At 37.2% G+C, this 24,375-nt stretch overlaps 1 protein-coding gene across 3 annotated transcripts in view; it reads left to right on the top strand.

Moving 5' to 3' along the window:
• The window catches only part of APAF1 (apoptotic peptidase activating factor 1), a 93,326-nt gene that overhangs the window by 58,981 nt on the left and 9,970 nt on the right, over nucleotides 1–24,375 (top strand). Inside the window, exons 18-25 of one of the 3 annotated variants that reach the window (XM_047866964.1) lie at nucleotides 1,807–1,935; nucleotides 4,224–4,349; nucleotides 6,920–7,039; nucleotides 9,608–9,724; nucleotides 11,990–12,115; nucleotides 21,351–21,470; nucleotides 22,003–22,128; nucleotides 23,740–23,865. In XM_047866964.1, coding sequence (XP_047722920.1) covers nucleotides 1,807–1,935; nucleotides 4,224–4,349; nucleotides 6,920–7,039; nucleotides 9,608–9,724; nucleotides 11,990–12,115; nucleotides 21,351–21,470; nucleotides 22,003–22,128; nucleotides 23,740–23,865 — 990 coding nt within the window. Of the gene's footprint in view, nucleotides 1–1,806; nucleotides 1,936–4,223; nucleotides 4,350–6,919; nucleotides 7,040–9,607; nucleotides 9,725–11,989; nucleotides 12,116–13,298; nucleotides 13,418–21,350; nucleotides 21,471–22,002; nucleotides 22,129–23,739; nucleotides 23,866–24,375 lie in introns of those variants that run through there. The other 2 variants (XR_007154005.1, XM_047866965.1) reach the window with 2 other exon arrangements.

Consider the following 24,375-nt stretch of genomic DNA (forward strand, 5'->3'; position numbering starts at 1 on the left):
GTATCTGGCTCATTTCATTTAGCATAATATTTTCAAGGTTCATCCATGTTGTAGCATATATAAACTTCATTCCTTTTTATTGTCAAATAATATTCCATTGTATGGATATACCACATTTTGTTTATGCATTCATTTGTTGATGGACACTTGGGTGTTTTCACCTTTTGGCTGTTGTGAATAATGATACAGTGATCATGGTGTACAAGTATCTGTTTGAGCCTCTACTTTCAAATCTTTTGTGTACACACCTAGGCATAGAATTACTGGGTAATTCTAAATTAGCTTTTTTGAAGAACCACCAAACTATCTGCACCATTTTGTATTCCCGCTAGTAGTGTTACAGGGGTTCCACTTTTTTCTTGCCAAACCTTGTTATTTTCCATTTTTTTAAAAATTATAACCATCCTATTAGGTGTGAAGTGGTGGTATCTAATGGTTGTTTGACTTACGTTTCCTTAATGACTAGTGATGTTAAACAGAATTTGAACATTTTAAAAGATCTGTTCCAGTGATAGAAGAAAACAACTTTATATTGCATGAAATATGTTTTTGTTTTAAAAATCTAGACAAGGTTTTTATTTTACCTGCTAAAATAAAACTACCCTAAAATTACCCTTAATTACATGTAGATCCCTATTTCTTACTCTCTGGTTTCTCCATTCTCCTCCTTCTGGTTTCTTTCAAACTCTTTTGTTGGCCTATTCCAATTGTCAGGGCTTTACCTTTTTACCACTTAGTAATTGGTGGTAATAGGACAGATGCCTATTTCATACATGCTAAGTTTCCTCTGTCACCCTCCACCATTAATTTTTAAGAACAATCTATCCTGGAAAACTATATTTTAAATATGGTTTACTATCTTTTGTTGTTGGCCCCCGATGCTGTGCTGCTTACCATCTGTGCATACTTGCAGGGCTGTGTGCATATTTATGGCTCCCGCTGGAAGCTTTTTTTTTTTCCCTCCTAAAGACTATATCTTGGTCTTAAATCACAATACTGTATATTGCTATGAATGTTTTTATTGTTTAGCAAAAACTTCAGAAGAGTATATTCAACATTTAAAAATTTTTCAAAAGTTGAAGCTTGCATTACACAAAAATAGCTTTTTTTAATTCAAAAATGGGAAAATGATCAAAATGGAATAATTTGATAGCACTGAAGAGAAATAGAAATGGTTGAACTAATTTAATTTTAGCAACCCTCTGCTCTATATTATTTTGATCATCTTCATTTATGAGTATCCATTTTCCTCTTTTGCATAAACAAGCATTCAGGAGAACTTCTCTGTATGTTAATTTGGCTAGTCCATTCATTTATTCACAAAGGTTTTATTTCTCCCTAGGCCAGCTTGAGACATCATCCATGATAAATTTTTCTTTTTTAATGTTTATTTTTTATTTTTTTATTTTTTTAATGTTTATTTTTGAGAGAGAGAGAGAGAACTTGAGCGAGTGGGGAGGGGCAGAGGGAGAGAGAGACAGAATCCGAAGCACGCTCCAGGCTTCTGTCAGCACAGAGCCTGATGTGGGGCTCAAGCTCATGAACCATGAGATCATGACCTGAGCTGAAGTCTGATGCTTAAGTGACTAAGCCACCCAGGTGCCCTGATAAATTTTTCTTTATAGGAAACATGTTACAAGATGAGCAGTATTTTAAAAGTATGTATATATTGATTTATATCTTATTTATGACTGTTAACTATCAGTAATTGTGTTTTGTCAGGACTTATAAATTTATATTCAGTTTGAATATAGCTTATTTTTAAAAGCATTTTATTTTCATAGATAACCTATTTTATGTTGACAGCTTTTTGACATTCATGCCAGTGGCCTGTTGGCAGAAATCCATACAGGCCATCATAGCACCATCCAGTACTGTGACTTCTCCCCACAAAATCGTTTGGCAGTGGTGGCTTTGTCCCAGTGCTGTGTAGAGGTGAGTACTTCACTTACTCTGTGAAGTTTGAGTCTCCAGAGGTACAAGGATGCCAAAGAATGGGCTACTTAAACCTTTAACTACTGAGGATGTTTGAGAAATGAGTGGCTGTATTAATTTTTTCAAAAACAGTGAGTTCCTTATATTTGTTTTCCAAAGATGGATTAGTTTTTCCAAGCTTTGTTACTATTTATTTCTTGAGTGGGTCTTACCATCAGGTAATTTGGAGACCCTTGTGATGACAGTCTAAGAAGGTGGGTATGGGCTTTTATCTGGAAAATAGACAAATCCACTTGGTTCACAGGGTCTTCTCAAAGGAAGCTTGACTACTGCAAGCACTTCTTTAGTGTTCTGTGCTTATTTCAGCAATTTTTAGTGAGTTTGACAATCTTGCCCCTTACTGTGAAGATGTTGGGGAGAGTTTCTGAGCTATAGCCCTTCGGCATGGAGATATCTTCAGCATGGAGATATAATAGGTGAGAGTGAGTGGGTAAGCTCTGTAAGGTCTACTTACCTCCAAGTACAGAAGCAATGCAACTAACACTGAAGAACTTCCCTGCCGAGAATCTTCCCATTGGAAGCAGAGGCAGTGAGTGTGGGCAGGCTCCAGTCCTATTTGAAATGATGGGAAGAAGTAGGGTGCTGTGGCAGTGTTCTTGTCAGTGGAGTCCTTGAATTGAAAAATTCAGATGTGCTAGATCTTTCACCTTATCTATAGATCCTCAAGGTAGATGTGGTTGGAAATTTCCTTTTTGTGGGTTTTTGTCAGGATTTTTAGGAGGAGTGGAGGAGCAACTCTTCTTTCAGCCTTTTCTGTCACTTCTAAAATCCCTACCCTTTCCTATTAGAAAGCTCGAGGAAACATTGTCCTTTTTCCTAAAAAGGGGGCTCTAATAAACGATGGGGTAGAACTAGAAGGGAAAAGGGAAGGATTTTCAATGGAGATTTCTTAGTTATGGAACCATTTTCATTTGTGGCCTTTAGCTTTGTATGTCCACAAGAGCTTGGACTCTAGTGATAAGGCAAAGAAAATTTCATACAATTAATTTGTAACCATAGAACTCACTGATTGAAACCCACTGGGCATGTGATGAAGTACTTGTTTTGTCCATGCTTATTCTGAAATTGTAAAGTGGGTCTGTCATTCAGAGTGTAATGAGAGGAACTCGGGCACATATGGTACTTCATTAGACTGGAATATATTTGAATAATTTATAGCAGAACTCAGGACAAAATATAGCCAGGGTGGCAGACATTTACAATTGATAATAACCATGAATAACAGAAGTGTGTACATGTACAATTAGTGTATTCATTTATTGTGCGGTTTTGCCATTGGTTGAAATGAGAATTAGATGACAGTGGAAAATAGTCTATTTTTTTGATGACTTATAAAAAAATAGATAAAATGCATGATTCCAATCAAAGTTTTGTAATAAGCTATATTCAGAGAAGTCTTGTTTTCATTTCTATCCCTCTCCCTTTTTCTAACTCCTGCCAATAGGTAGCTGTTTTTGTTTTTGTTTTAACATTCCAATGTTTCTTTTTGTGTATATAAGCAGATATCTGTATGTATTTTGTATAAACAAAATCTCCATGTCTATATCCATGTATATATCGGTATTTGTTTTTCATCTCTTACACAGTATAGTGTGTGTATCCAGGTGTGTGTGTGTGTGTGTGTGTAAATATATACATATACATATATAGTGTAATATATATATTTTTTACATAGAAGTATATATGCTCTTTGCTTATTTTCTGTAAATCTATCTCGGCGACTAGTCATTGTCTGGGTGTTTTTTATAGCTATATAATATTCCATTATGTAGTTTATTCAGTCAGTTCTTTTTTTTTTTTTTTTTTTTTTTTTTTTTTTTTTTTTTTTTTTTTTTTAGTGTTTATTTATTTAGAGATAATGAGCAGGGGCAAGGCAGAGAAAGAGGGAGACAGAGACAGAGACTGACATGCAGAGCTTGATGCAGGGCTTGAATGCACAAACCATGAGATCATGACCTGAGCCAAAATCAAGAGTTGGACACTCAACTGACTGAGCCACCCGGGTGCCCCAGTCAGTTCCATATTGATGATCCTTTGGGTTGTTTGCAATTTTTGCTATTAAAAATAAGATGCAATGAATAATTTTTACACAAGTCATTCTGTATTTTTGCTAGTTTATTTTGGACTATATTCATAGAAGTGGATACTGGTTTACTTTTGCTATTTTCAATATTCTTGATATGTTCAAAATGCTTATGAATGTGATTTCCTATATATTTATTCTGTAGTTGTGGAACATGGACTCGTGTTTAAAAGTGGCTGACTGCAGAGGACATTTAAGTTGGGTTCATTGTGTGATGTTTTCTCCTGATGGATCATCATTTTTGACATCTTCTGATGACCAGACAATCAGGGTGAGAAATATTGACATTTTCATTCTAGACATTTACTGATCATAAACTTCCTAGAAACTAAGAAAATTGATGAGCAGTATTGGGGGCAGTAAAACAAGAAACTGCTAGATTCATATTTATCCTTGAAAAGTGCTATTACATGGACTATAACAGTCTCATTCATTCCATATGTGTTCATTGAGTATTATCATGGGCCAAATGTTGAAGTCCACTGATTATACTCTATTTTGATTCATTTAAAAATATATTACTAGATAATACATTGACTTAATTTTTGACTCTTTCCTCCATCTTAAATTCCCCTATCCAGTTATTTGCCAATTCTAATGGATTCTGCCTTTCCATTTTCTGTCATTTGTTTCTACCTTTTCATTTCAAATTTAGGTGATCATTACATGTTGTCTCTCTTAATGTATTAGTGTGTGCCACAGTCTTTTCTTTCTTGGTTTTCTACATGCTGCTTCCAAGCTATTTTCCTCATGTACAATACAGCCATGTCATTTTTGCTTAAAAACTACTAAAAGTAAGTAGGTAGTCCTAAGTTTATATTGAAATTCTCTACAGTATGGTTTCATTCTGCTCCAGTCTTTCTTTTGGTTTATTCCTACAGGTAACCTATACTGGACTGCTCACTTTTTCCCAACACCCTGTACTTCCCTGCTTCTTTTGCTTTTATGGTTTATGTTTGGAATACTCTATTTCCCTGTCTCTCTCCTTGTTGGAATCCTAACAGTCTTACACATTCCCCCCAGGCTTTCTGCAAAGCCCTTCCTAATAATCCATTTGGGAGAATGTATCTTCCCTTTAATGCCATATAATTCTATGTCCTTTTCTTATGGTACTAACCAAATTCTGCTTTGAGTGTTAAGTACAGATTTGCTTTACGTCTCACCTTCAGTTCTCCACTGCTCCTCTAACTTGTTCACACATTTTTTATTATTTTTTAATTTTTTTAATGTTTATTTATTATTGAGAGACAGAGAGAGAGCATGAGAATGTGAGGGGCAGAGAGAGAGGGAGACACAGAATCCAAAGGAGGCTCCAGGCTCTGAGCTGTCAGCACAGAGCCCGACGCGGGACTCGAATTCACAAACTGCGAGACCATGACCTGAGCCAAAGTAGGATGCTCAACCGACTGAGCCACCCAGGCGCCCCTACACATCTTAAATTACAAGGCCTTTGAGGCTAGGGACCCTGTGGCATCTAATATAGTACTTTATATACATTGTAGCTAAAGTTTTTTTAGTATTTACTGTATGCTAGACATTGTGAGAAGTACTGCTCTTATATTTGCTAGTTCTGATAGCAGTCCTTTTTGCAGGTGAGAAAACAGTCACAGAAAGGTTAAATCAGTTTTGCTTATAGTGCTAGTCTCAATAAACTTGAGCCACAATGTAAATCAACTTACCTCTTTCGTCATCAAGAAGTCTTCTTAAAAAAAAGATCAGTCATATCACTAAGCATACTGTTAATGGTGTGTTAGTGATATAGTTGATTTAAATTCTAGTACCAGTTCCTTATCTTGGTATCAGTTTGAGGACTGGCAGGAGTTCTTATTGTGAGAAGCACTGTATTAAGTAACCTTCCCAAAGTCACAGCTTTAGGTGGAACCAGAATTCATGGTCGGGCACTCATTACTCTTAATACTAACTACTACTCACTGTAGCATATAATTTTTTTTTTCTTTTTTAGTGAAAAGATTTTTTTTATCTTGTTTCATTTTTTATTTTTTTAAATTTACACCTAAATTAGTTAGCATATAGTGCAACAATGATTTCAGGAGTAGAATCCTTAATGCCCCTTACCCATTGGCCCATCCCCCCTCCCACAACCCCTCCCGTAACCCTCAGTTCTCCATATTTATGAGTCTCTTCTGTTTTGTCCCCCTCCCTGTTTTTATATTATTTTTGTTTCCCTTCCCTTATGTTCATATGTTTTGTCTCTTAAAGTCCTCATATGAGTGAAGTCGTATCATTTTTGTCTTTCTCTGACCAATTTCACTCAGCATAATACCCTCCAATTACACCCACGTAGTTGCAAATGGCAAGATTTCATTCTTTTTGATTGCCAAGTAATACTCCATTGTGTGTGTGTGTGTGTATATATATATATATATATATATATATATATATATATATATATATACACCACATCTTCTTTATCCATCCATCCATCCATTGATGGACATTTGGGCTCTTTCCATACTTTGGCTATTGTTGATAGTGCTGCTATAAACATGGGGGTGCGTGTGTCCCTTTGAAACAACACACCTGTATCCCTTGGATAAATGCCTAGTAGTGCAATTGCTGGGTCGTAGGGTAGTTCTATTTTTAGTTTTTTGAGGAACCTCCATACTGTTTTCCAGAGTGGCTATACCAGCTTGCATTCCCATGTAGCATATAATTAATAAGTATTTATTGAATCATAATCTAATAATTGAAAATTTCCTGGCATCATATGTATTTTGAGTGTGAAGCATGGTTTGTATCTTGCTTTAAGACTAAGGCTTCTCTTTACATATTTCAAAGGATATGACTATCTTATTTTAGTTTTTTTAATCTTTTATTTAGCTCTGGGAGACAAAGAAAGTATGTGAGAACTCTGCTATAGTGTTAAAGCAAGACATAGATGTTGTGTTTCAAGAAAATGAAGTGATGGTTCTTGCAGCTGACAATGTAAGACATCTGCAGGTGAGTATTTTTTAGAAAACAATTGGAAAAATTGTGTGTGTGTTTTTTAATGTTTATTCATTTATTATTATTTTTTTAATGTTTATTATTTTTTTTTGAGAGAGAGAGAGACAGAATACGAGTGGGTTGGCAGAGAGAGTGGGAGACACAGAATCCGAAGCAGGCTTTAGGCTCTGAGCCATCAGCACAGAGCCCTACGTGGGGCTCGAACTCATGAGCCGTGAGATCATGACCTGAGCCGAAGTTGGATGCTCAACCGACTGAGCCAACCAGGCGACCTGTTTATTCATTTATTTTTGAGAGAGAGCACAAGCAGGGGAGGGGTGGAGAGAGGGGACACAGAATCTGAAGCAGAGAGTCTGAAGCACGCTTCAAACTCTGAGCTGTCAGCGCAGAGCCTGATGTGGGGCCTGAACTGATGAACATGAGTTTTCTACCTGAGCTGAGGTCGGATGCTTAACTGACTGAGCCACCCCGGCTCCCCAAAAAATTTTGGTTGAACTTCCAATTCACATTTTTCTTGTTCAGTTTTGAATTTGGGAATCAGGCATAAATGTGTGATATCTAATAGGTGCTCAGTAAGTATTAGTTGAATAAATATGTGGGTCTTGAGCTGAGGCTTAAATATGCTTAATATTTAGAATTTTAAAAAGTGAACTTTGCCTCACTTCATTCCTCTCCTGTTGGTATCTGTAATCACATTCCTTGATTTTCATGGAGTCCAGGAGGAGAACTTGAGACGGAGTGACTGAGGGTAAGACAGAGCTTCACAAGCTTTGGAGCTGCAAAGCCCAGCTTGATGTGATGGAAAGAACAGTGACTGTTCACTCAGGAGACCCATGTACAGTTTAGGCTTTATTGTCAGTTGTGTGATGTTTGAGTAAATTATACACTTCCTCTGAGCCTCACTTTCTTCATCTATATGGTCCTTTTTATCTTGAGAAGTCTGAGCTGGTTGTAGGGTGAAGGTGGAATCCAGATTCAGGAGACAGATATCTGGGAGTAAACAGTCTATGGCATGTGGTAATTTCTCCTTGTCTCCTGTCGGGGGTCAGAGTCAAGGTGTGAGGCACCCATTAATATGGCTTGTTCTGTATTTTACAAGCTACACTATCATCCTTAATATATTGATGGGGAGCTCCTAATGTCCTGTATTTCTGGGATAAATAGATGTGTGAAATTGAATGTGCATGCCTCGTTACTGATTTTTAGCAGACTTGGGATATTTTCTGTTGCAGTTTTCTTGTCAAGTTCAGTGTCCTCAGGCTTATATTACCTTTATTAAATTTGTGCAACCTTTCTTTAATAGTTGTCATAACTGTGAGACTTCAAAAAGAAGTCATACAGCTATAAAAGTATCATTTCATTCTCTGTCAGTGATTATGGGAGAGTTGAGGGGATAGTTAAACTGACAAATGTAGTTCCATTTAAGTGAACAAAACATGTTTTAGTCACTATTAGAAAAATATGGAAATTTATTTTTGAGAGAAAGAAGATAAATTCAGCTTTTAGCAATTCAGTCTTTATTTTGAATGTCATTGTGAAGAAAAGGCTGCCTTGATGGATACCCTGTAATCTTTGTGCCTGAAACAAGTATGACCATTAGTTCATGGTGGTGAAAAATGATTTAAGACTTTTAGGTTGTCAGAGAGAGAGGTAGCAGACAATTGATTTAAGTTTGAGAAATAGGTTTAGTTGAGCAATAAGCCATCTTTGTTAATAAGACTTAAAGTAATTGTTAGCATTGGTACGTATTATAAAATTAGCTAATCTTAGATTAAGCATTATAAGTCCAGTCACCCATATTATGCTTATGGGTTCTTCTCCAAAACTCCCTTCTCCCCTGCTTAACAAAGGAAAGAATCTTAATTTAAACTGTTTTGTGAGTGATTAGGGGATATAAACCTCATTTTAAAGATTTTTTAAAAAATGTTTTATTTTTGAGAGAGAGAGAACATGAGCAGGGGAGTGGCATCAAGAAAGAGGGACAGAGGATCTGAAGCAGGCTCTGCACTGACAGCAGTGAGCTCGATGTGGGGCCCAAACTCAACGAAGTGTGAGATCATGACCTGAGCCAAAATCAGTTGCCCAACCGATTGAGCCACCCAGGTGCTCCTAAAACTCATTTTAAGTTGAATTTGGCTTTTTATATGATGTCTATCTCAGTCCCATTTCAGTAGCCCCCTTGAAAAATATCAGAAAAGTATACTTTAGCAAATGATAGCCTTACTAAAATGGGCTTTGTAAAGAAATGGAAAACAGGGTGCAGAGTTAGCTGTGGGATTATAAATTCATGTGTCTCAGGTGGTGGGCACAGCAGCTGCTTTTTAAACCTTTTAAAGCTCATTTTATTTTATGAAAGTGTATTTGAACCACAAAAGTGAAATGAAATTAAAGCGTGAAGTGCTAAATGCAGCTGCTGAGACTAGGATAGGGCTTTGTTGTTCCCCTGGGAGATCTTGTTGGTTGTTTTCTGTTTCACTTTATGTTTTCAATTGAAGTCTCTGTTCTAAAGAACAGAAATTGCTCTTACAGCCTAACATCTGATTGTGCCTTATTTTTTATTAGCTCATTAATGGAAAAACAGGTCAGACTGATTATCTGACAGAAGCTCAAGTTAGTTGCTGTTGCTTAAGTCCACATCTTGAGTACATTGCATTTGGAGGCGAAGATGGAGCCATTGAGGTATTATTCTGTTCTAGTCTTCAGAATCCTTCTGTGCAGGAGACTTATTTATTTAAAATTGTGTGTCTGGCATTGTAGACTTATACTAAATAAATCTTTTTGTGGTATATCAGTCATTCTTCTGCTAGGCTAAAATCTTAAAATCCTGTTGGTGATAGATTTTTCAGATTGCCTTTACTATGGTTTCTCATACTTTTTGTCTTTTTGTGTTCTTATGGTCTGTCTAGTTGTTTTGCTATTCTGCAAGAATATCAAACACTGTCAGAGATTTAGCTGACCATGTAAATAGCACTTTTTTCTCTCCTTAGCAACTCAGCCTTTGGTGTAAGTTTCCATTTTGGTACTGATAAGGTTCCTTGGAAATGTCTGTGCAGGGTTGTCCTTTGCTTACCTGTTTCACCAACCCTTCTGATACTCTTTTGGTATTAGAAGTATACCTCTTCACCACCTGAAATCCTTAACTTATTAAAGAAGACCAAATAACTTAAAAAATGCAAAAATGTGTAATAAAATGATTTCATCACAAAGCACATTGTCTTTAGCTGTGTAATGGTTTTCCAAAGAACATTTGCTCCTTCTCTCACCTTTTTCTCATCCAAGCTTTTTGGAATTATTTCTTAATTTAGTAATTGTGGCACAAGCCACATTTATTTTACTTTGGATTTATTTTCATAAGGAATTACACAAATATTCTCTAGTCCATATTGCCCCACAAAGAGGAGACTATATGTTTACACACAAAATGAAGGAAGAAGCTTTTAGAAAGTGATGCCAGTGTTATTATATATTTGTCATGGCCATTGTGGCATGGATTCAGAGTTAAGGTGTTTTTTTTCATTATTGTGAAAAATTATTTATCATGAAGATGAGTGCTATTTTGAAAAAAGTATATTGTGAATGTTTTTTAAGCAAGGGATGGTTCTCCATTTATGAGTGCACCTTAGTCTTCCCTCTCGGTCTCATCTTTCAAACTGGTGTATATTATTATTCATTCTTAAAGGATCCTTGCTTCCTCTTATTTTTACCTTGTTGCCAAGCCAGCACTACATTCTTTTTGTTTTTACGATCTGAGTATCTTGAAATAAACCTTAGTTTAAGGAAATAATTCACAAAACACACATGTACCTCATCCATATCCCTGTCCTCAGAGTCATCAAATAATATAAATAATATAAAATGAATCATATGAGATTACCAGTATTTGACTGTATTTAACTTGTAAGATAGCATTTTCATGTGGTTGAGTCTAGTATCATCAAATAATAAAGGCTACCATTTTTAGGTATTTATCGACCAGATTCTCTCATGGAATTATTATAATACTTGGATGTTAGATGTTGTTATTCCTGTTTTACAGATGTCTAAACTCCAAGGTTCCATAACTTTGATTAAATCAGTAAGTGTCAGAACTAGGATTTAAGCCCTGGTGTCTGAGCTGCTGTGCTATGATGCTTGCCTGCCTTTTCCCTACAGCAGTTCTAAGATTGTTCTGCTCATTGGGGAACGCTCTCACACAGTTCCCGTTTGCCTTCTAAAAGGAGCATTTTATCAGACATGCAGGTTAGGCTTGAATTTCTACCATTTCCTATATTAGCATCATTTCTATTTTCCTTAGGCTTCCTTGAGGCATTTTAATTTGGACAAGAGAACCATATTTACTTTTTTTGTTTTGTTTTTGGTCAGTTCACTTGAAAGCCTTTTTGACATAGTCATTAGTTTTTGAGTTCTGTTACCACTTTTTTAATCTCTGCATTAGGCATATTCATCTTTAGATCCTTTATGTGTTCTTGATATACTTTAGAAACCTACTCTTTATTCTCTTGTCTGTTTCCTGTCTCTCTCATTACCCCCCTCTTTCCTTGTCTCTGGTGTTTTATAAAGAGCTTGTGTTAGTCATCCAGAATTTTTCTTCTCTCTCATCCATCTTACATGTCCTTTTCTTTTTGGAGGCTGAGTTCAGGCTGCCACTTGTTTGATGAATTGGGTAGTTGAGTTCTCAGAAGGACCACTGGTTCCTACTGCTATCTGGTCATTCCAGTGAGTTTTATTTTAGGGTGTGTGTGTGCATGCATGTGTGTGTGTGTGGATACACTTGTGCATATGTATGTTCCATTCATTTGTGTGTCTTTAATTAAAATGAAAGCACTATGAGATGGAAATTCTATACCCTTCTGTATCTAATTTAAATTCAATATTTTTGGGGTGTAATGCCTGGGTGTTGGTGAATTTCTTGGTGCTAATTTTCTGTGGTTTTCTATTTTGAAGATTTTAGAACTCCTAAACAACAGAATCTTCCAATCCAGGATTGGGCACAAGAAAACTGTACGGCACATCCAGTTCACAGATGATGGGAAAACTCTTATTTCAAGCTCTGATGATTCTTCAATTCAGGTGAGGAGAATTAACTTCCAGCATATGTCATGCTGACTCTAGCAAAGGAACACTTTGGTTGTGGCTCATATCTGGTGTGCATTTTAAATATTTCCTTAAGATCATATTACTTTGGGGGATACATTCAGATTATGTACATAGATTTAGATAAAACCCATTCACGTTTCATATTTTTCTGTGGGTGAGGCAGGCAATTTGACTTGGGAACCCTCTACTGGAAGGTTGTTTATTTTGAAGATCAAGGAGTCATTTGAGTTCTCCCACCTGCCTTATATTTGGATTTGCATCAATAAATAAACTTTTTTGCCACATTTATGTAGTTTCTCTTTTCTTTAAAGTTGTAAAATCTGAAATAATTTTATTCTTTTAAGAATAAGGTGTATATTATAGGGATGAAATTCTTTTTTTTTTTTTTTTTTCAACGTTTATTTATTTTTGGGACAGAGAGAGACAGAGCGTGAACGGGGGAGGGGCAGAGAGAGAGGGAGACACAGAATCAGAAATAGGCTCCAGGCTCTGAGCCATCAGCCCAGAGCCTGACGCGGGGCTCGAACTCACAGACCGCAAGATCGTGACTTGGCTGAAGTCGGACGCTTAACCGACTGCGCCACCCAGGCGCCCCAGGGATGAAATTCTTTAAAAAAAAGAATAGTTTGCCATAATGAAGGATTGTGGATATGGAGGCCTTATGCTTATTGTATGTTCTTTAAAAATTAACTTTGTTTTTATCAAAGTTCCAATGTACATACTTTTAAAACTTAAATAGTATTACAGAGCTCATTATGGAAAACAGACATCCCCATTACTCATTCTCCAGAAGCACTTCTTTTAGCTTCTAGATACTTCTTTTGATATTTACCTTCATGCCCCCATATCTCAAGCTTATAATGTTTTTAATTTCTATGTTTGAGAACTTCTGAAAATTAAGATGAAAATGTAGCTTTTTTCTTCTCCCACCTGTGCTACCTTTGACATAGGCACACCCCTTTTTATCACCCCATTATTCTAATACAGTTATAATAAAATTTTGTTTTGGTCATTAGTGTCATCAGAACTAAGTAGACTAAGTGTACTATGAATGTGCTTCCTGCCTTAATGCAATTTAGGACAGTTCTACCTTTGGATGTAGTTTGCAATTATTTTACCCTAAAATTTTGAAGACGTTGTTCCATTTTCTCCCAAGGTTCCAAAGCTCATACTGAGAAGTCTGAAGCCATTCTGATTCCCAATCTTTCTCTCTGGAAGATTTTTGGATCTTCTCTTTGTCCCTAGAATTTTGAAATTTCATGATGATGTGCCTTGGTGTGTATTTGTTTTATCCATTGTTTTGCCTATTTGTGGTCCCTTCTCAATTTGGAAACATTTTTTAATGCAAGTAAACTTAAATTTTTCTTTGATTCCTCCCCACCCCAGTATGCTTTCTTTTTCTTTAACAACCATTATTCAGATATTGGATCTCCTGGACTGATCATGTAATTTTCTTTTTCTGCATTTCATGATTTCATTTATTTATTTATTTATTTATTTATTTATTTATTTATTTATTTATTTTTATTTATTTATTTATTTATTTATTTATTTATTTATATTTATTTTTGAGACAGAGAGAGACAGAGCATGAAAGGGGCAGGGGCAGAGAGAGAGGGAGACACAGAATCGGAAGCAGGCTCCAGGCTCCGAGCCATCAGCCCAGAGCCCGACGCGGGGCTCGAACTCACGGACCGCGAGATCGTGACCTGAGCTGAAGTCGGATGCTTAACCGACTGAGCCACCCAGGCACCCCCATTTCATGATTTTAAACCATGCTGTGTTTTCTGAGTTTTCTTCAGCTTTATCTTCCAGGCCTTTAATTGACTTTTTTATGTGTACTATTTTTTTTTTTTTTAATGTTTATTTTTGACAGAGAGAGAGAGAGACAGAGCATGAGCAGGGGAGGGGCAGAGAGAGAGGGAGACACAGAATTGGAAGCAGGCTCCAAGCTCTGAGCTGTCAGCACAGAGCCCGACGCAGGGCTCGAACCCACAGACTGCGAGATCATGACCTGAGCCAAAGTCGGATGCTCAACCAACTGAGCCACCCAGGCGCTCCTTATTTCTACTATTTTTAATGCTGAAGACTCCATTCTTACTTCTTTAGAAGAGCACTGTGTTCTTGTTTCAGAGATGTAATACCTTCTTTGAGGATGGGTGGATATATAAATAATGTACAAATTATACATATAATACACATATATGTATATATGTATGTATGTATATATATATGTATGTATATATATACACATAATTTTTTCCTCAAAATTGCATTTGCATGCATAGTTGCTATTTCTTCCAAGGTTTTTTTTTTTTTTCTGTGTGGTTGCTTTGGCCTCTTATTTTAAATGTCTTCCTCAGCTGTGTGGTGATACTAGCTACCAGAGGTGGACACTAAAAGGCTGATTGGAAGCTCTGCATGTTGACTGAGACCTTTTCTGAAAAGTAGTCTGGATGGGGAATCTTTGTTGTCAATATCTTTAGGTGTTTTGTCATGTACTTGTCAGATTACTAGAGAAGAAACTTCTGGTCTTTCTGCCTGGAGGTTATAAATCTGGCTGACAGGTTCTTAGAGCTAAGTGGGGAGGAGAACTGGGGGGTAGCTGTAGGGTCTCGTCATTAGTGTGTAAACCTTCACTGGATCCCTCTGTTCTCAAAATTATAATTCTGTCCTCAGTTGTGCTGGTGCCCTTTAATTTAGAGTCTTCTTTCTGGTCTATTCCCATTGTCTGTAGGAGCATTTTCTACACTTGATTCTCTCTCTCTCTTTTTTTTTCATAGTAACTTTGTTTCATTCAATGATGGTTCTTTTCTTTTTTACACAAAATTAGTTTTCCTGAACTTTTTGAAGGAGTAGGTAAGGCCAACGTTTCTAGCTTTATAGCTCTACAGCTTCTCCTTCTGTTGTTTTCATGAAACATTAAAAACATGGCCTTGTTCTTATGAGATTGCTTTGCTCTATCCTCTTGTTTTTTTTTTTTTTTTTTTTTTTTACACCTTCACTTTCCTTTGCTGCCAAAATCCTTGTTCCACTCAATTTGGATTCTATTCCCAGCAGTTTCTCCTCATTAGTATAGGATTATCCTGGTTAATTTTGAGAGTTCATAGGTCCCAGACTGCTCCATCCCTTCCAGACTGGACCATAGTTGCCTTGCATTCAGTGTCTGCTGCTGCTGTCCCATTGGTCCACTGAGCTTTCCAGTGAATGTACTTCGCTCTTTTGGAATTCTCTTTTTAGGTTTGTCAGACTCTCCATACTTCTCTATACTTTCCACATAGATGCTGGGATGCAAGTCTTGCAGCTCTCAGTTTGTCCCTACTCACTTGTATCTTGGGGTTTATGGAAATACTTTGTCAGTTAACAGGGTCTTGTTGTCAGTGTTGTCTGTGCATTTTTGGTTTTGGTATTGCAGTTGCTTTGTCTACTTTTGATGGAGGCTTCAGGGAGATTAAAAAAAAACAAAACTCACCTGCACTGTTGCCATCTTCCCAGAATTCCTAATAGTTCTGGTCCTATGCCCATCCTCATTCCCACCTCTGGATGTACTCAGTGACCTAAGTTTCTGAGCAATTGGTGAATTCTGTACTGTCAGTTTTGTTGCTTCGGTTTTTCTCTAATGCTTTTAGGATTCTGTTTTCTTGGTTCTTCTATTCTCTATTTCTTGGTTCTGCTCTTTTCTTGGTTCTATCATTCTGCTTTTCAGGCTCCAACATTTTTGTTCCTATTCCCTTTAGCTTGTCATTATAGTAGGGTTTTAGAAGTGAAGGAGATACAAATACATGTGTTCAATAGAAGTTACTGTATGTTCTTTTATTTAACATGTGTTTCTTGCATTAGCAATATTTACAGTATTTAAAACTCTTTTGACAGGGTGCCTGGTTGGCTCATTTGGAAGAGCATGTGACTGTTGATCTCGGGGTCATGAGTTCAAGTCTTACATCGGGGATAGAGATTACTTAAATAAATAAAAACTATTTTGAAAAAAAATATTTTTATGTTATGTCTTTGTGAGTTCTATATGATTGGAATGAAATTTGGTTTCAGTGCAGAAAGTTACTATAGGCTCTCATGATATTGTTATTAGCATTAGCTATGAAACTCAGTGTAATATTCACCTTTCTTCCTCTCCAGATTGCTTTGAAATGGGTGAAACTAAACTATATCTGATGAGATTCTGTTGAGACCTCGTATACTGTATAGTTTTTCTGTCAGAAGCTAAAATCATAGGTTTAATGACCTGCTTGAACATCAGGTATTCTCAGCCAGAGAGAGAAATAATTTCTAGGAATATTTTTAGGTTCAGAGTTAGATTATTTTAGAAATATGAGTTAAGTGGTGTTTTATCCTCTCTTTTTGCTCTATCCAGAATACTTCTTACATTAAAATGTTTTAGTATAGGGGCGTCTGGGTGGCTCAGTCAGTTAAGTGGCCGACTTTGGCTCAGGTCATGATCTCGTCATGGTCCATGAGTTCGAGCCCCGCGTTGGGCTCTGTGCTGACAGCTCAGAGCCTGGAGCCTGTTTCGGATTCTGTGTCTTCCTCTCTCTGACCCTCCCTGTTCATGCTCTGTCTCTCCCTGTCTCAAAAATAAATAAACCGTTAAAAAAAATTAAAAAAAAATTAAATGTTTTAGTATATATTCATGTAACAAAACTCTTGCTGGGTATTTTGAAGAATTGACTGGTTGGGTTTTTATTTTAACTTTTTAATAAATAATTAATTGGAAGTTTATGCCCCAGCCTTCTTTGTTGAGGTGTGACAAAATTGTATATGTTTTGGACATACATTATGATTTGATATATACACGTTGTTAAATAATTACAATGATCAAGTTATTTAATGAATCCACACACGTCTCATAGTTATCATCTTGGAGGTTTATTTGATTCATTTTTGTATCCCCAGTGCCTAGAATTTAGCAGGAGTTCAGTAAATCTCTGTTGAGCTGAACCAAAGTTATTTCCAAAATTTAAAAATCAATTCACTTGATTGATTATAGCACCTGGCGTTGTAAAAATTGAGGTCTACCTTTGGTAGTTTTTGATCCTTTTTCTTGAGATAAATATAGCCCAAGTAGCAGCCATGTTCACCTGAGCTATGACACTATATTAATTCTTACAGGTATAAGAAGATTCTTCAGCATTTTTAAAATTAAAATTTTACCATTTATATAGCTGAAAACATTCTGTAGTGTACATACATTGCAAAAATTATAGCTCATGGTAGGGACATCCCCAAACTCAATACATTTGGTTAATGCTGGTGAAAGTTTAGCTGTTATATAAGGTAATTCAGTTAGTACAGTGTGTTTGAGTCCAGTAAAAAAGGTGTCCCTGTCATCACTGCCTTATCAGAAAGCTTTTGCAACAAACCGCTAAGGCTGTTCTTAATCTTTCCTCAGTCATTGTCAAACTTTTTGTTCTATCTGCTCAGGAAGGATCTCTGACTTCTTGACGTGGAGAGGAGCAGTAAGAACCCAACTCAAGATTGAACATTGAATCAGACACAGCTGGGAATGGCAGTACTGGTCACTGTACTGGAAGAGCTGTTAATAGTAGTCACTGATTCTCAATTGCAGTAATGCCCAGAAAGTAGGAGCAACCCATAAAGTTCCTAGTGGAAATGATCTAGGTGTATTTTATGCTTAGTCACACAGGGTGCCTTTCTTTTCTGATATGATTTGGGGAGCCAGAGAAACCTCTCTTTATTCCTCCTCCTCAACATGTCTCCTTGAGTTCTTAAAATGCTGAAATTCCTAATACATTCTCTTTAAAATTCCTCTCATTTCTAACTCCTCTTCTAGGGTCCTCTTGCTTTCATACAGATACCCTGCTCCTGATATCCTCCTTCTGTGAATGAGCACTTGGAGACAGAAGAGACAGAGATCTGAGAGCCAGGGCTCGGTGGTGAGGGGTGGGGGGGAGGGGGTGGGGGGGGAGGGGTGGCTGCTTAAGTGTGGAGGATAAAGGAGTAAAGAAAGGGGATAAGAGAAGTGTCATTTCTTTTATAGTTTTGCCTAAGCCTGACAGGAAAAGCCTAAAGATATTTCTACTGTTGAACCTTCACCAGTCAAAAACTTGACCCAGAATATCACTAATGTGCATACCTGTGGTGGTTACTGATTTTTCTTTATCTTTTTATTCCTGATGTTAAAAATTAGAAGAAAAATCCGTTCTAGTCTACTTGATTGCCCACAGCTCAGAAGTCCAACTTCATCAAGCCCATTGGACTTAATATTTTTTTAATATCTTCCCAACCTTATTTTTCTGATTCTTCTGCATATCCTGTATTTCAGCCAGATTGAGCTATAAACTGGTCCTCATAATCTTTCCATGTTTTCCTGTTCCTGTGCTTTAACTTAAGCATTCATTGCCTTTATTTGAAAAGCCCTTCTCAGGTTGTGAATCATACTTCCAGCCCATACCTTACCTCAAGCCTATTTTGAATCTACTGTCTTCGTCATTTCAATTTCTTCTCTTCCTTTTGTGCTTGAGGAATTCTTCCTGGAGCTCCATATGGAAAATAATGTACTATATCACTTTATCAATTTGAGGATTGCATTAAGGGGATATTTAATATCTCTAAAACTTAGACATTCTGTGACTTGGTTTGAAGATGCTCTAGTCAGCTGACCTTCCCAGGCATTAGGGCCCATAGGACTCAGTAACTTCAGTGGAGCTAGTATGTATGTATGTATGTATGTATGTATGTATGTATGTATTTATTTATTTACATCCAAGTTAGTTAGCATATAGCGCAACAGTGATTTCAGGAGTGGATTCCTTAATGCCTCTTAACCATTTAGCCCATCCCCCCTCCCACAATCCCTCCAGCAACCCTCTGTTCTCCATATTTAAGAGTCTCTTATGTTTTGTCCCCCTCCTTATTTTTATATTATTTTTGCTTCCCTTCCCTATGTTCATCTGTTTTGTATCTTAAATTCTTCATATGAATGAAGTTGTATGATATTTGTATTTCTCTAATTTTGCTTAACATAATACCCTTTAGTTCCATTCAAGTAGTTGCAAATGGCAAGATTTTATTTGATTGCCGAGTAATACTCCATTCGTGTGTGTGCGCGCGCACGCGCGCGCCTGTGTATACACACATATACATACCACGTCTTCTTTATCCATTCATCTGTCAATGGACATTTGGGCTCTTTCCGTACTTAGGCTATTGTTGATAGTGCTGCTGTAAACATTGAGGTGCATGTGCTCCTTTGAAACAACATACCTTTATCCCTTGGGTAAATACCTAGTAGTGCAATTGCTGGATCATAAGGTAGTTCTATTTTCAATTTTTCGAGAACCTCCATACTGTTTTCCAGAGTAGCTGTACCAGTTTGCATTCCCACCAGCAGCGCAAAAGAGATCCTCTTTCTCTGCATCCTCGCCAACATCTGTCGTTGCCTGAGTTGTTGATGTTAGCCATTCTGACAGGTGTGAGGTGGTATCTCACTGTGGTTTTGATTTGTATTTCCCCGTTGATGAGTGACGTTGAGCATTTTTTCATGTGTCGGTTGGCCATCTGGATATCTTCTTTGGAGAAGTGTCTGTTCATGTCTTTTGCCCATTTCTTCTCTGGATTATTTGGTTTTTGGGTGTTGAGTTTGATAAATTCTTTATAGAGTTTGGATACTAACCCTTTATCTGATAATGTCATTTGCAAATATCTCCTCCCATTCCGTCAGTTGCCTTTTAGTTTTGCTGATTGTTTCCTTCGCTGTGCAGAAGATTTTTATTTTGATGAGGTCCCAATAGTTCATTTTTGCTTTTGTTTCCCTTGCCACTGGAGACGTGTTGAGTAAGAAGTTGCTGTGGCCAAGGTCAGAGAGGTTTTTGCCTGCTTTCTCCTTGAGGATTTTGATGGCTCCCTGTCTTACATTTAGGTCTTTCATCCATTTTGAGTTTATTTTTGTGTATAGTGTAAGAGTGGTCCAGGTTCATTTTTCTGCATGTCACTGTCCAGTTTTCCCAGCACCACTTGCTGAACAGACTGTCTTTATTCCATTGGATACTCTTTCCTGCTTTGTCAAAGATTAGTTGGCCATACATTTGTAGGTCCATTTCTGGGTTCTCTATTCTGTTCCATTGATCTGAGTGTCTGTTCTTGTGCCAGTACCATACTGTCTTGATGATTACAGCTTTGTAGTATAGCTTGAAGTCTGAGATTGTGATGCCTCCAGCTTTGGTTTTCTTTTTCAAGATTGCTTTGGCTATTCTGGGTCTTTTTCTGCTTCCATATATACTTTAGGATTGTTTGTTAGTGGAGCTATAATCTTCAGTCTTGGCCTAACTTGCGGGGCTTAGGAAACTGTGAATATGTAATGGGGATACTTTTCTCTGGAAAATTTAATCGGATGGAGAGCTCACTAGCATATTGCGGCTTTTCTCCATCTTCTGGTGTAATTAATTGCTCTCCAAGAAACTGAAGAAAATGATTTTTTTTCTAAAGATTTATTTTAATTTGTTTAGAGAGAGTGTGAACAGGGGAGAGGGGCAGGAGGAGAGAGAGAGAATCTCAAGTAGGCACCACACTCAGCCCAGAGTCCAACATGGGGCTCTATCCCATGACCCTGGGATGACCTGAGCTGAAATCAAGAGTCAGATGCTCAACTGACTGAGCCACCCAGGCACGGAAAATGAGTTTTATTTAGGAGGAAACGTATTTTATTTTGTCACTTAAGTTAATTAATCCCAGCTTTTCTCTTCTCGGTCTCTAAAATGGGAACACCCTATTTTTTTCTTGGTATTCTTCTGTGGTTTTCTTTTTTTATTAATAATTTATGTATTTTTTAATTTACATCTAAGTTAGCATATGGTGTAACAATGATTTCAGGAGTAGATTCCTTAATGCCCCTTACCCATTTAGCCCATCCCCCCTCCCACATACCCTCCAGCAACCCTATTTGTTCTCTATATTTAAGAGTCTCTTATGTTTTGTCCCTTCCCTGTTTTTATATTATTTTAGCTTCCCTTCTCTTATGTTCATCTGTTTTGTATCTTAAAGTCCTCATATGAGTGAAGTCATATGATATTTATTTGTCTTTCCCTGACTAATTTCACTTAGTGGTATTCTTCTTTATTTTACTGAAATGCCATGAGGATAAAAGATGTTAGTCTATTGAGCACATACTACCCCACTCCTCCAATGGGATATCATGGGAAGAGGCTTATAACAGACTTACTTCTTTGATAATCAGGTGTGGAATTGGCAATCAGAGGAATATGTCTTTCTACAAGCCCATCAGGAAACAGTGAAAGACTTTAGGCTCTTGAAAAATTCAAGACTGCTTTCCTGGTCATTTGATGGAACAGTGAAGGTAATTTGAAGCACAAGGTTTTTTTGTTTTTGTTTTTAAAGTATTCTGATATTGTAATGATTATATTGTGATAGCTAAAAGCAGATGGGTGGTAAGTAACTACCTAAATTTTTAAATTTCTATTTTCTCATGGCTGTTTTCTGTTTACTGCGATCACCTTCATCTGTGTGTTTAAGGGCACTTAAAGAGGTCAGAACAACCATTGTGCTAAAGCTCTTATTTTATAGATAATATATTCTAGATGATTATGCTCAGTAATACAAAATGTTCTTTTTCTAATTTTTTTTAATGTTTATTTATTTTTGAAGGAGAGAGAAAGAGTGTGAGTAGGGGAGGGTCAGAGACAGAGGGAGACACAGAATCCAAAGCAGGCTCCAGGCTCTGAGCTGTCAGCACAGAGCCTGACACGGGGCTCAAACTCACGAGCTGTGAGATCATGACCTGAGCCAATGTCAGATGCTTAACCGACTGAGACACCCAGGTGCCCTCAAAATGTTCTTAAAAGCGTCAACTTCTGTATTTCTTTTTGAAGGTGTGGAGTATTATTACTGGAAGAATAGAAAAAGATTTTGTCTGTCACCAAGATACAGTACTTTCTTGTGATATTTCTCCTGATGCTACTAAATTTTCATCTACATCTGCTGACAAGACTGCAAAGGTAGGTCAGTTAGTTGAAATATGCATGTATAAAAGTTAGGTATTGGTTATTTATTATGAGTCCAAATGATGTATAAAATAGTAAGTGTCTATGTGTCTGTCCCGTTTTGTGGGTTTTTGACAGATGCCCATTGACATTTAGTGTGTCAAATAGATTAAATGAATAACATTGAGGACTTTTGATTTTTGCCTTACTAATGACTTTTTTATCTATTACTGATAAAATGCAATTTCTACCATATATTATAGGTGGGAAAAAGCACTGAAAGGGATTTACATTTAATTGCGTATCCATTGTAAAAGTTTATACAATTAATGTAAGTTGATACTTTGGAAAATAACATTCCAGTGAAATGCTGCCTGGTTGGGGACATTGACTATCCATTCTCTTCTTTTTTATCCATCTTTGTTAATGACCTCATTACCCATTTTTCCAAACTACAAACCTTGGAATTGGCTGGACTCTGTCCTGTCTTTCATGTTCTGTTGATTACTTCTCAGTGTTTCTTGGCTCATTCTTCTCCTCCTTATCCCACTCCATAAGATTTGGTCTCCTCCTTCATTGGTGAACCTTTCTTTGGTCTGTGCCTCCTCCAGTTTATGTTTCTTACTACTGCCTGAATCTCCTGTTGAAATACCTTCTGTGACTTGATGGTTTTTATGCCAGACTCCTTTGCCCTTGACCGTCTCTTTCTGCCGCATTGTTCCTTCTGTGCCAGGCTACTTTTACCTCCATCTTTTGTGCACTCAGTTCACTTTGGCATGACACAACTTCTCTTTTTTTTACCTCGAAGCATTATGACTCATTCTTTCAGAGGTAGGTTTGATGTCCGCTTTTCAGTGAACCCTTTCCTGCCTGTCAGGCAGGGTTAGCTGCTCTACCTTCAGTGTTCCAGATTACTCCAGTTTCTTAGAGCATTTACTTCATGTAACTATTCACTTAATGATTCGTAAGTCTATATACCTGATTATAGAGTTTTCAAGGACAGGGAGGGTATCCAGTTCATCTTTATACCACCAGTTCTTAGCTCACGGTGTCTGGAACATGGCAATTACAGTACATTCTTATTAAATGGTGATGACATTGAACCACAAAGAATATTGGAAAGAAAAAACCAGTATTTTGGCTGCCAAGACAGTAAGATAGTGATCTTTAAAGAACACTTGTCATATATTAGGCCTTGAGCTAGAATTTCACTATTATCTCACTTAATCTTCACACCATAGGTACTATTACCCAATTGTACAGGTGCAGAAATGAAAGCTGGAGAAACTTATATGAGTTGTCAGTACAAGGGAGCCAGGACTCACACTCAAGTTGGCTCTACTCTGTAGACTGTTCTTAACTGATTTGCTATTCCTTTTACATCTAAAGTTAAAGAAGCTGTGATTTTGGTCCTTGAGCTTAAGTTAACATAAGTAATTAAAGGGAAGATAAGGAAAAAACAATGTTGCAAGTTGAGACTTGGGCCTCTAATGAAAATTTATTGAACTGTTGAATGTTAGAACTTCCATATGATTGAATTTATGGCTAGTCAGCCCCAAGACAGGGTTTGCAGGTACTTATTTTGAGTGTATTTACTATTCTTAAACAATCTTAATTGCTTTCCAGATTTGGAGTTTTGAACTTCTTTCCCCTCTTCATGAGCTGAGGGGCCACAAAGGCTGTGTGCGCTGCTCTGCCTTCTCTGTGGACAGTACCCTGTTGGCGACTGGAGATGACAATGGAGAAATCAGGGTAGGGTGTTTGCTGACATGAAAAAGCGCTGCCCTTTCTGTAGCTTTGGTTAGTGCTCTGTACCACATGGGGGAACTTTGTTAATGTGACTGAGAAGTACAGGCCCTGGGGTTCTGGTTGGGTGAGACCTTGTTTGCTTTATTTCCTGTGCACAGTGTGTTCACAGCTGCGCTTCTCTGCAGGAAAGAATTAGTTTTAGTTAGAATGAAGTGTATGAGTTAGGGTTTGTGGGGGCACCTGGGTGGCTCAGTCAGTTAAGCATCCAAATCTTGATCTCGGCTCGGGTCTTGATGATCTTTGGGTCGTGAGTTCAGGCCCCATGTTGGGCTCTGTGCTGGGCATGGAGCCTACTTAAAAAAAAAAGAAGAAGAAAAAAAGAATACAGTCTCTGAATGTGAGGATGCAAATTCCTGAGCTGTTTGCACTTGGTTGTCTGCTTTTAGCTTGAGAATGATTCATTGGGATTGTTGGACCTGAACCAAAGGTTGTTTATAGTGGCAGAATTTGAAT

This window comes from Prionailurus viverrinus, chromosome B4 (assembly GCF_022837055.1).
Source record: "Prionailurus viverrinus isolate Anna chromosome B4, UM_Priviv_1.0, whole genome shotgun sequence".
NCBI classification, from domain to species: Eukaryota; Metazoa; Chordata; class Mammalia; order Carnivora; family Felidae; genus Prionailurus; species Prionailurus viverrinus.